Source organism: Eucyclogobius newberryi, unplaced genomic scaffold (genome assembly GCF_026437365.1).
Source record: "Eucyclogobius newberryi isolate DKJ021-1_F unplaced genomic scaffold, fEucNew1.0.hap1 SCAF_17, whole genome shotgun sequence".
NCBI lineage: Eukaryota > Metazoa > Chordata > Actinopteri > Gobiiformes > Gobiidae > Eucyclogobius > Eucyclogobius newberryi.
This window is the reverse complement of record NW_027315801.1, coordinates 25,823,071-25,835,975: the sequence shown is the minus strand read 5'-3', so window position 1 is coordinate 25,835,975 and position 12,905 is coordinate 25,823,071. Positions and strand designations below refer to the sequence as shown.

Genomic DNA, 12,905 nt, shown 5'->3' with positions numbered 1-12,905 from the left:
AGTAGTTTCAATATTACTGTTTATCATGATATTTTCCGGAGCAAATATATTGCACAAAAAAAATGTTAACCACAGCTTTGGTTGCTACACTCAATTTTGAAACTGATGGAAGATCAATGAAAAGCAGCCAAAATATTTAAGAACTCAACCCAACCATTATTCCTCGCTTTGGGACGTCCCATTGACAGATTACAGCACTCCGCCTCAGAACTGTGAGCACCCAGTGAACTGTAGCTGCAGCCAGGACGCTCAAAGCGGAGAAAGCCAAGTACAGTAATTAATTCCCAGCATGGAACTGAAAACAAACATGGCCTTTGACTAATACAATCTGATCAAAACGGAGCGCCCGATGAGCCTTTGTGCGCTGGAGTGCCCCCCTGCAACCACCGCACAAAAGAGGGCAGTGAAATGGGTGCGGAGAGCGAGAGGAAAGGTGGGGACAGCAGACAATAGGAGGGATCAGAAAGGCAAGGAAATAGGAAATACTAAGTTGAACCCTGTGGACAAATGCAAAGCTTTAGATGAGCACATTTATGGGGTCTAAACACCTCGGGTCCTGAGCCTGCTCATGTCCCGTATGATGCTGCCGGAGCGATGATGCCGTGAGAGTGCATGTGCCGTGAACGACAGCAGGCGGAGCGCTCCGAGGTGGATGTTTTACAACGTTTGAACCATGTGAGAAGAAACTAGCAATGCTGGAGCAGGAATTGTTGAACTAAGTTTGTGTATGCAGCTGCATCTCTGAGTGGGAGGGGCGGGCAGAGGCGGACAGCACCACACAAATGAGAAGCACGAGGGAAGGAGATACTGGGCTTTCTGTGAAATTGTGCATGTTTAGGTAAAAACTTGTGAAACACAAAGACACGTGTGCAGACTAAAGAGGCAAACTCTCGCCTTGGCTCTGTTCTTTTTCTTAAAATAAAGTAAGTGGTGACGCCTCTTGGCTCGTAGTGCTTTGATCAGATTGTATCTCTTAATTTCATATGGAAGATTTGAACACAGTATGTTGGAATGAGGCTTTGTGCTGAACTGACCATGCACCTGACAGCTGAGACACGCTGTATGCAGATTCTGAATATAGAGATTTAACTCTGCTGTGGAGCCTGGAGACTGTTGCTATGGGCCTAATGAAGAGTTAATGGAAACACTTGGAGCTGAGGCTGTACAGAAGAACTGGAGTCCAACACTGCAACATCAACCTGCTGGAATGTTGGATTCTTTGCAAAACATTATCTCTTTTAAAAGGACATATTCTATATTTTGTTCAATTTAAATCACAACATAGTTCTAAAACGTTATAAAATAACAAAATCTTGCACTGATTTCTGCCCACCTTGTTGAGGTAAGTCACTTTAAACCTCATCATAACAAAGCTCTGCGTTGATGGCCCCACCTATAGATACAGTTAACCGTTGCAAACAACAGATTTTATAAAAATTGAACCAATATGGCAACGCAACATGTTTGAACCCTGCGTGTTTCACTGTTTCAGAAAATAATACAAAGAGTTAAGTATGTACAACACAGTGGGTGTGTGAGAGCAATGGTTCAAGAATCCCTCAAAACACAACTTATTTTGAATGAATTGATGGTGAAGGGCAGGGTAATTGCTTTTTAATGTCCTTAACTAGATAAACATAGCATTTAAAAAATTGTGCAACGAAATACTAAGTTCATAAATCTCAAAATTCTATGACTTTAAGTGCAGTAGTGAGCGCTGTGCATGTATGTTAACAGTTTAGCGGTTGCAAAATGGCCGAGTTCCTGTTGAAACTAATTGATTGAAATGAGATAATGACAGCTTTTCCTGTGGCCAAATTACCTTCACATCCTCCCGGGATCGCAAACACCCCGCGGGGTTCTCCGAGTTATTAAGGGAACCCAGATGAGTTCGGGGAAAAGGGGAAAGACTGGAGGTGAGTGAAGAAATGAGAAACAAGAAGAGATAGGACACTTAGCGCATTAAGATACAGCGAGGTGTGAAGGATGGTTATGGGGGTTATCTAAGTTAAATACTAATATTTAAAGGGGACATAATATGCTTTAATGAGCTTTTAAACTTGTTACAACACTGTTTTTTCTCCTCCTTAATTTATTTATATTGATTCATGCATGTTTGAGTAATCCTGTATTGTCCTGCAAATGAGGCTCAAGTGCTCAGAAAACTGTTTTGGCCACTTCTATTTTATACATTTTTTTGTATTTTTTATTGGACAGGATAGTACTGGACATGCAGCAAATTGTCGAGAGCCATCAGGTAGCACAGAGAGCCAGATTCAAACTCACGAGGCTGCGGCCTACCCCACATCACAGGCATATTTACTCTCCAGGCACTACTTTTTCCAACAATAAATCATGAAAATGTCAATCCGCTGCTTGTTACGGTGAAATATCACTATGAATAGGCGGGGCTTATCATCTCTGTAATTTTAAACAGAGAGTCAATGGATCTGTTTCAATTTTTAAGCTGTTTTAGATCAATATTTTGCTTTACTATGTACAAAACCACGTAAAATGATGATCTACTTATGTTATACTTCAAAGTAAAAAGCATGAAATGGTTCCTTTAAAAATGAACTAGACAGGAGGTGAGATAAATAATGGTTGGTGATAAGAATCCCACAACTCCTTCCAAAACTTAGAATAACAAAATGTGACATATCTCACCCAAGGACACAAGAGTTTTCAATAACAATTCCCCGCTGGCGTATCAAATGCAAAGGTTCAATTGAGCAATTCTTTAGCGCCTTATGTCTACACTAGCTCTTTCTTTGTGCTCCGAGATAAGGATTTAGAACGTTGCTCATACGAGGGTGTGCACAGGATTTAGTGTTTAGCAATGTGAATGTGGTTCAAATGTGAGGGACACACGTGAGAAAAGATTCAAGGAGGAAATTATGGTTCAAACAGTTCGGATTTAAGGTTAACTAAACAGGATGTGAGGAAGTGGCTGGTTTTCTAATGAAGATCACATAGTAGGCAGCGTAGCTTCACACGGGGCATAGAATAACTAGAATGACAGTTATCTTACTGAGCTTAGCTATCAAACGATGTATTATTAAAAAGTTACGACAAGTTATGACAGGATATTTTTACCGTTGATTGGGCATAAGTCAGTTCACTACAAGCGGCTGTCTAATAGTTGTAAAAAGAATATCTTACACAATCTAAATTTAGTTCTTCAAAATGCAAGTAAACATGTTGACTCATTTTTTAATTTTTGACATTTTGGCCATTCGTCATGTGATTAAAATGGGGTCAGTAGATCAGCTGGGACATCATGCAAGGACAATTGTTGGTGCTAGATGCTGCAGATTTGAGACTTTCGGTGCAAACAGCTGCCGACCAGGGTTAAGATTTTCTGTGCAGAGGAGACCAGATGTGGAGCTGTGAGGCTGTGCAGATCGAGGTGAGGAGGAAAGGTCAGGGAAATTTAACAGGTCAAACCTCCAGAGAGAGTGCATATGTTCAGCAAATTTACAGCAATCTGTGTCTAATGAGCGCCTCTGGTTCAAGATGCAGGAGCACATGGGACCGGGCGGGGGGATCTGGGTTCTTAGGATTTTGGTATTTATTGTGGAACTGTAGTGGAATCCAAACACACTAAATAGTTTAAAATATGAGTGATATTATGATTATGATTTTATTTTCATGTTCATCTCTGACAGGGAAAAAACATGGACTTGTATCTGGGGACATAGATGCATTAAACATTCGCAGTAATAAGTTCATGAACTGATTATTTTTTTCACTTCTTGCATTATAATTATTGGTTGGAAGAGAATCTGGTGTAACAATGTGGCTTGTATGTGTGTTTGTTCTCTCTCTGGATGTTGCAGTACAGGCTTTTTGATAAATGGGTTAAAGACAGAACAAAAACATATTCAGATTAAAACTATCTAGCCAACTTCTATACCTATACGTTTGGCAATGTAAATACACAATGGACTGAACCATATGGCAAAAAATGCAATCATGTAAAAATCCTACAAAAGAGTCCTCCAAAATCTTAATTTCCTCTCCACACACCACACACTTTTTCCCTCCATAGACTCCAAATGGTCCAAAACTCCGCTGCCCGCCTCCTCACCCACACCCGGTCCCGTGATCACATCACTCCCGTTCTCCGCTCTCTCCACTGGCTCCCCATCAAGCAGCGCATAAACTTTAAAATACTCCTCCTCACCTTCAAAGCTCTTCACCACCTTGCCCCCCCCTACCTGTCTGACCTCCTCATCCCCCACCGCCCCACCCGAGCTCTCCGATCCTCCTCCTCTCTCACCCTGACTGCACCAACATCCCGACTCAAAACTTTTGGCGACAGAGCATTCTCCCGAACAGCACCCCGACTCTGGAACTCCCTCCCCCAACCTGTCCGCCACTCTCCCTCACTCACAACATTCAAATCCCGCCTAAAAACATACCTCTTCACCCAAGCCTATGACCTCCCCTACCCCTAGCCTCCTCTACCCCATTGCCTACTCTTCTACCCCCTGTTACATCCCCATCTTTTTCTCTCTACTTCTTCTGTCTTGTTCATTTTATCTGTATATTAATGTGTATTGTACGTGTTGTCCCCCCTGTCTGTAAATACCCCCCCCTTTTTTATTATGTTCAGCGTCTTTGGGTCACTGAAAAGCGCTATATAAATAAAAGTTATTATTATTATTATTATTATTTTATAGCCGGATGATTGGCTGATAGACCATATCTATTAAAAAGCCTCGAGCTGATCAGTAAAACCTACAAATTGATTTATGTATTTACTATTATTACATTTTTTGGCCCGCAGGATTTCTCAGAGGGGACAGTATAAAAAATCGTGAAATGGGGGAGGAGATCCAGGAGGACATTCACTAAATTGTCAGACTCAGGAATCAATCTCATGACACAGAACCAGGCATATGTGCTGCAGCTTAGACCACTCGGCCCCCAGGCAGCACAGCGATCTGCAAATGATTTAATCTTCATGGCACTGCCTCAGGCAGATTCTTACAAAAGAATGGAAAAGCTATGGAAATTCCATACAAACCAAAAACCACACAAAGTCAAAGCTAAGTAGGAGGGAGGGATGGCGTAGGATTACCACATATTGAACTTGCACTGATAATATCTCTGTGTCTGAACTTGAGTCTGTGATTCTAAAGCCCCTCTTTATTTTCTATATCAGCTCTAATCTGTCCCTCGGATCTGTGCGTCCGGCCGGTCCGACAGGAAGGCCTCACACTGCAGCACACTTTAATCATGAAAAACTGAATTGAACCTGAGGAAATCCTGTTGATATGTGTCAATACAGGCTGAAATCTGAGTCATCTTGCTCTTTAGAACAAAAACACACCAAACATCTAATAATGAGTCATTCGCAACACTCAGATATATTTAAACCTAAATTAGACAATGCAAAACATATTTCCTCAAAATAATGTCAAATATTTGTAAAAGAAAAGCATGCAACAAGAATATTTAAATGTATGGGTAATTAATTCCGGGACTATCTGATAATTCCCAGTTTGGATCATTCAAAGCGTGTACAGAAAATATTTACCTATTTCTAACGTAATGTAATAATGTAGTGGCCATGAGCCTTTTTGTCTAAGAGCTCATGTGTTAACTGTGATAATTATGAGAAATCTTTATAAAACCTTTATAGTAGCTGAAGGTGTTCAGTGCAGTTACCATGCCTTATAAACTTTAACAGTGCTCTATCACACAGCAGTGCATCCAACCACAAAGATATGAACCAGGGCCAAAAGCTCCTCCAGCCCACTTTATATTGCACTGTCTCCTCCTGGAAACGTTCAAGAATAACTTATCTGACACACTACGCACTAAAACAGAAGCCAAATCGCTTCCAGTTCAGACCAGCGCCAAATTGTGTCTATTCCTCAAAACAACATGCATCCACGTGGTGTTCAAATAGCCACACTTGCTCAGTACTAATGGGTTATTTACTTTGAACTGGGCGTATAACCAACTACCAAAGCAACATTAAAAGTAGCCAGAAGCATGTTTATAGGGGGGAAAGTGACGCAAGGCCAACGCACATAAGCTGTCGAGTTCAATGCTGCCTTCTTTTCACACAATTTAATTCACTGTTTTTGTCTCTTTTATTTGTCCCAGGAAACAGAAATAAATTAGCAGTAAATCAAACACAACTGAATCAGAACAATGGAGGTAACGGAAAAGTGAATAATAATTACCTTTATACGAAAGCCTCAGTCGCGGTACGTTGGACTTGGAGGATGAAACCCCGTAGCCGCACAACAGCAAGGTCAGAAATAAAGGCGTACATCCCCTCATTTTGCCACAATTTACTTTCTAATTGTTTGAATTTGCTGCTTAAGTGGTGACTCCCGCACGTGTGGTCAGTGATCAACACATGTCCGGACGGTCCGCGCCCCGTGCGTAAAAAGCGCGTCTCCTGAACAAGGCTCTGGCCCCTGCGTCTCTCCGCTGCGTCTCTCCGCGCTCAGCAGCAGCTTCCAACACGGGTTTGTGCTGGAATGAGAGGCACAGACGCGCACCACGCCTCTACACCGGAGAGGGAGAGAGAAAGAGAGAGAGAGAGATATTTGAGAGACGCACAAGGAGCAGCAGGGCGCACGCAGCGAGCCCAGCATCTCCACCGGTGAGTCCAAGGATGTTGTACCTAACATCCTAATCTTTTCTCAATGTTGTTGTAAAAACAAAGTGATACTACGTTTTCAAAATAGTTGTTGGCTTATTATTGTGTACAACTACAACCAGGCAAATAAAAACTCTAAATGACTTTATAAATTACGCTGTAAACATACTAAGGGGCATTCACATTTTTCATTAACGTGCCCAAGAAGCAGATAAAAATAGATACATGGGTCTAGTTAGGAAATAGCTGAGGACCCACGCAGGCAGTTTAAAGGCCAACTCAATTACAAAATGTGCTCTGAGGAGAATGACGTGTGGGCATCGATAATTAGGAAAGCATTTCTTATTTTGGTTTAATTCAGTTCAATTAAATTGATTTTGTAACGTCAAAAATCCCAACAGTAGTTGCCTCGGAGGGTGACAGTGAAAAAACAGATTAAACAATGTTCTTAGGGACTTGACAATGTCCCAGCATCCTGTGTCCTTAGACACATGTCCCAAGCTCCCTGTCCTTAGACCCTCCTTCTTGGCCAGGAAAAACTACAAAATCTCCTTGGGAAAAAGTAGAAACCTGGAGGAGTTCCACAGTGAAGGAGAGATCCGACTCCCTCAGACGGTCAGGCGGATACGAGATAGACAGATGAAGAACCAGATGAAGAACCGTTCATATGGAGTAGAGACCGTTTCTCCAGGGAGTTAAAAGCATGTTTTTAATCATCTCAAATGTGTAAAGAAGGCTAAGCATCAGTGCTCAAATTTGATATCCACAATAAGCTATAGACTAGTAAAGCAGTAGATAGTAGTTGGCCTGATTTTGAATGACACTTCTCTACAGTTTTCACTTTACAAAAACAACTTGTGTGTGCTCCAAGTGGCATCCTTCTGTGCCCATTCCTGCTTTTCACACACGTCTGTTTACATGACCTTCTTCTCCTCTCCTCATCTCCTGTTCCTCTCCGGCTCCTCCGAGACGTGAGCCGGAGTTTAATGAAGATGTTGTATGTGTTTTGAGCAGCTCTTCTCTTTCCGCGTCTATCATTCACAGGACATGGGACAGCGTGGGCCACAGAGGGGGCTATTGAGGACGCAGCTACAGCCACCCCAGGTCTTTGAGAGGCACTTGTTTGCTCCCATCGGCTCCGAGGACAAGCTGGGACAGGGGGATGGGGGTTTGAGTGGTGCTCGGCACGCTGGGAGCTTGAGTTGACAGCTTGTCTTGATGCTTTGTTGTGGGTGCCAGGAAGAGGGTCCCGTGTCAACTTTTGTCCCGTGGATCAGAGACGTGACAAAGAGGCTGCAGTTTGATGTGTTCATTGAGTAAAAAAATAGAGTTGTTTTGTAACTTTTGGTTTGAGAAAATACTCATATTTTCAAGTCAAGATTAATTTCTATTCCTAAACATTTCAACAATGACCTAATAGAGAATATTACAGTTGAATCAGAAATGTAGCGACATGCAGGGTTTGCTTTTCCTAAATTCAAAGTAAACTAAATACCCACTTCATCACATTTATGAATATGTGGTAATTGTTAAAGCATCTTTCATTTTGCATCACTTATAATTTCTAAATGTTTGGAAAGAAATGCTTTAAAGGACAAATATTATGTATTATTTCTGCAGTTATTGGCCTTTTAACATGCGCTTTACTACTGTTTAGTACCTTTAGTTTGGCATCTTGGAACAAAAACAAACAAACAAATGACTCCCATTGTCTGACGTATCCCACAAGATCCTGAGCTATGGGCTCTATCTACTGGCAGCAGAGGGAAATACATATTTGGGAGAATATTGCTCAGCGATGCAACGCTGGGTGTGTTTTTGATGAGGGAACATTGTTAGATAATGATTAAAAGCTCAAAAAAGTAAATTTAGCATAATATGCCTTTAAAGGCGCACAACACTGTTAAACTCTTAATTGAAATTTTGTGGTAATTTACTGAGAGCAAATTGAAAGAAAAAAAAGAAAGAAAGACAGAAAGAAAGAGAAGGAGAAAGTAGAGTGAGATTGAGAGAGGAAAATAGAGTGAAAGAAAGAGAGAAAGAGAAGGAAAAAAACAGTAGATGTAATGCATTTTAATATTACGTCAGAAAGGATTTACCGCATTTTGATGGTATCCACCTTTCGACATCGCGATAATGGGGAGTCAAAGCTGAAAAAATAAATAGGCATTTTTAATGTAACCTGCTGGGAAATGAATATATTTGAATATATTTAGATATACATCAATATCTGGTGAAAGATGATGAAGATGCATCTATCGGTTGTCTTTGTGTTTTGAGTGATTTCTTCATCTGAAGTTGTGATGGTTCCTAAATGACAATACCACAATCTTATGGTGGATTGAAACTAAAGTGTAATAGTGTCAGCAGGGATTTTTGGATCGTTTCCTAACCCAATAAAGTATATACAGCAGTATTTCTCTCACTCTCCCTTCTATCTCTTCAGCTACTGTATTCTGTTTCAGTTGTGTCTGTTGTAAACTTCTTGGTGTGAGTTCAAATCAACTTTTTATTTATTTATTTCTCATTATAGTTGGATCAAAAATACACATGTGATGTTTTGGACGAGTGGCTCTAGTCTTGTCCACTCTTCTCTGGGGTGTGATTGAAGTCTGAGTCCCTGATGGTGTTTTTGTGAGACGCTGAAGTGCTCTCAGCTCTGGTCTCCTCTGATTGGACCAAACCCTCTTCTGGAGCTGTGTCTTTGTGAGGCACAACAAACGTGGGAACAGAGTGATGGCAAGAACGAGAGCAAATTCTTCTGTTGCGCTTGTAAACTAAAGTTTTACCAACTGATGCAGAGAGTAAAAAAGGAAGTAAAATTGTCATCTTTGGTTGGATTGTACAGACTTTGATGCATTCCTATGTCACTGTCAATCACAAACAGCACATGTCTTCCATATAGCCTGTGCTCTGCTTTGATTAGATGGGCATTAAGTATATGTATGAGGAAAGGCAACACGATACGTTTACGCTGGAACATGCAGGAAGTGAAAAGGCTGAATGCTTTTTTCATACAAAGATTTATCAAAACTCAATTATATCAAGGGTTCGGGTTATTTATTTTATACATTTTTAACCTAATATTTTGTAAATGATGGAATGTACTCAAGAAAGTTATTTATGCATCTACAGTGGTGATGATTTAATTTAAACTGAACTTTTTGAAGAAATTGTGCTTTGCAGAGTAGTTTTTTGACACTTTTACTTCTAATATTTTGTCTTACTTTGGATTTTTTTTTAATTATTGACCTTTATTCAACCAGGAAAGTCCCACTGAGATTTAGCATCTCTTTTTCAGCAGAGGCCAGAGGAGAAGCCTATTGTACATGTATTAGTGGTAGGAGAAACCAGAGCACCCAGAGAAAAGCTGCTCAGACATGGGGAGAACATGCAAACTCCACACAGAAAGGCCCCATTCCGCATTTGGTTCCCACTGTGAGTGATTTCTTTAGTGACAAATGTTTTAACATTAAAGCTTACTCTTTACCTTCAGATATGATTTGTTTTTGTCTATTCTTTACCAGAAATTCCAGAATCTGTGGATTATTTGAGTTTTTTTCTGTCCGATTGACACAAATCATAAATCATGTTTTAAATACATTTTACTTCCAAACTGTCAAGTATTAGTCTCTCCAACATATTATTTTTTCTTCTTGTCTCAAAACTACTTCATACATGCCTGCGTGTCACAACCAATCACCAGCAACATGTATTGGTTGGTTGCTTTTCTCTTAAATGTGTATCTTCGTACGTCTACATAATTTTAAATCATTTACTGAACACAATCTTTGAGTCCATGTAGCGTTGCAGTTGTGGTCTGCTGCCTGATTACATGGACACATGAAGTAAAAGTCCATCCTCCAGGCCCTGTGTACAAGTCCTGCGGGTCAAAATTATGCTCTTCATGTTGTCAGAGTGGATGAAACGCAAAACCACTTAGCTGCGTCTTGACATTGCGTCACTTTGACAAATGCAGCTGGTCCTTCGCAGAGAGATGATTGGGAAGGACAGGGCAGGAGTTCATGAATTTGCGATGTGGGTGGTAAGAGAGAGAGACAGAGAAGAAGTAAATATTAAATGTTTTTGACGAGACTGGAGTGTCTGTGTGTGTCGGGTTTTTTGTAAATGTTTTAACTCCTCACTATAAGAGAGACGAGAAGGACACTGACAAGGACGAGAGTTGAGGGGTGAGTGATTGTTAGAAAGCAGATTTGCTCAGGGATCGCTGCTGTGTTCCATGCAAAGGTCTGAAATTAAAATATATTGGCTTTCAGAAGGGTCTTCTTGGATGCAAAAAAAGGAATATCCACAAATGATGTTTAAATAATCTAGTTTTGGGTCATTTTCACACACTTTTCCGTCTCCAGAGTTCAAAATTACCATTTGACTCGTTCAATTGATGGTCCATACAGTAGACACCAGATTTTGTTTTCATATGCCTAACGTTAGTATTCATTTTGCCTTCACAACACTGAATCACCTGTCAAATGCCAACTTCAATAGTGTTATTTTACTAATTAATTTTGTCTTCTTTTTTACTCGTTCATTTTGTCTTCTTTTTTTACTCGTTCATTTTGTCTTCTTTTATATATCCACTAACTTATTGTAACTTATTGTCAAACCATGACAACAAAGTAATTCATTCCCCGAACTTATTCTCTTGAAAAAAAAACTTCTCAAAGCAGTTTCTTGAAGGCCTTGCAGTTGCATGTGAGCCCAACAGCAGCTCCCCAACTTTTCATTTTATGAGTGAACATTTAAACGTCACATTAGTGATTCGTGTCGGCTTTAAACTTTTGTCCAGAATGCACCCTGTTGAAGTCCCATTGAGGAAGGGATGGATTCTAGCTAAAGTAGTATTAATTCATGAATTCCCACGATTTGCCCTTGGACAAAAAATGTAGTTTATGTCTTTAAAACTGGTGCTGTTTTGGGGCTCAATGTGTAGCTCATCACATCATGAGCTTATAACCATAAGAGCATAAAAGCCTGATTCACGTCTACAGTTCTGATGAAAGCGTTGGATGGTGGTGAAATCTTGACGTGATTGATCTGAAAGTTGTTTTGTGAGTTTAACTTTAACAAGCCCTAAATCCCTTTGTTCTCTGATTACAAACAGCACATGTGGTTTTGCCCTGTGATTGTCCCGTACAGATGTGAGTGAGATGGCTCTAATCGCGGGGCACATGTTTGGCCCCTCTTCAGTTCCTGACAGATGTCTTTCTTTTGGAAGACTGGCACTCTCAGGGTTTTGCACAAGAAACATTTGTACAGGAATGCAACAAAGTGCCGCCAAGTATTTGAGAAAGCGAAATCTTCTGACAAAAAATCTGAGCAGCTGCGTCACATGTTACAATGAAAGGTAGTGAATGCTGCAACCGGAGCTCCTACTGGTTTAAAAAGGTACTACAATCATAACTAAAGATAGGTTGCCTCATGTGAAAGCGACATGTATCTGGCTCACTTTCCGCTCTCTGGTTCACAATTCAGACAAAATGCTCCAGAGTTTAGTACAATAAGACCAAGACCAATCTTTTCAACTGGACCAGAGTTTGTTTCTTTGGTCCGGATCAGAGTTCGATTGAGGGTTCACAATTACACAATCGAACTGAACCAGCCAGGCAAACGAATCTTGCTTCAAATCAAAAGTGTACTGTGAATCGTCTTGAGAGCTAAAACAAAATGGGAACATAAACAACTTGGCTATCATATACAACCTTAACTAGTACAGAATTCTTAAACACCTCTTAGAGACACTACACTAATAGAAGCGATGGATGCTACTGCAACTATACTTTACCCCATATTAACTACACATAGATTCTTGCTCTTTAAAGTTGTCATAGATAGATCAAGGTCAACCCTTTAGAGAAACCCCTGCTCAACTTTTCTATCCTCCAAGTTTTGCAATCCACTCAAACCTTGATTATCTGGCAAGACAGAAGTGTTGGAGAGTTAAGTGGAAAATCAGATGTGCGTTTCTCTGGTATTATAGACATACAGTACATGTGTTTCATAACAGCCTTGGGTCTTTTAAGATATTTAACCCATTGTTACTATCGACCACTCTGGACAAAATTGTGGGGCCAACAATGTTTTCCAGCTACTGCAGACATTCCACAAGTTGGTACACTGTTGTTGTGTAATGGGGCGAGACACTTAAGAAAACATCAAGCAGAGTTTAGAAATGTTGAAGATTTTCTACCTTGTATTATCTTAAAAATCAAAATCCAACAACAATGAAATGTGCAAATGCTGCAGGTCTTGTTTTATAATA

The 12,905-nt window shown here is 40.3% G+C and overlaps 1 protein-coding gene across 1 annotated transcript in view; it reads right to left on the bottom strand.

Annotated features, from left to right (window-relative positions):
* Positions 1-6,444, bottom strand: part of sema3bl (sema domain, immunoglobulin domain (Ig), short basic domain, secreted, (semaphorin) 3bl) — a 69,119-nt gene extending 62,675 nt beyond the window's left edge. Inside the window, exon 1 of the mRNA XM_072449639.1 lies at positions 6,201-6,444. Within this exon, the coding sequence (XP_072305740.1) occupies positions 6,201-6,300 (100 nt within the window). The 5' untranslated portion in view covers positions 6,301-6,444. The remainder of the gene's footprint in view (positions 1-6,200) is intronic.
* Positions 6,445-12,905: the final 6,461 nt, after the last annotated feature.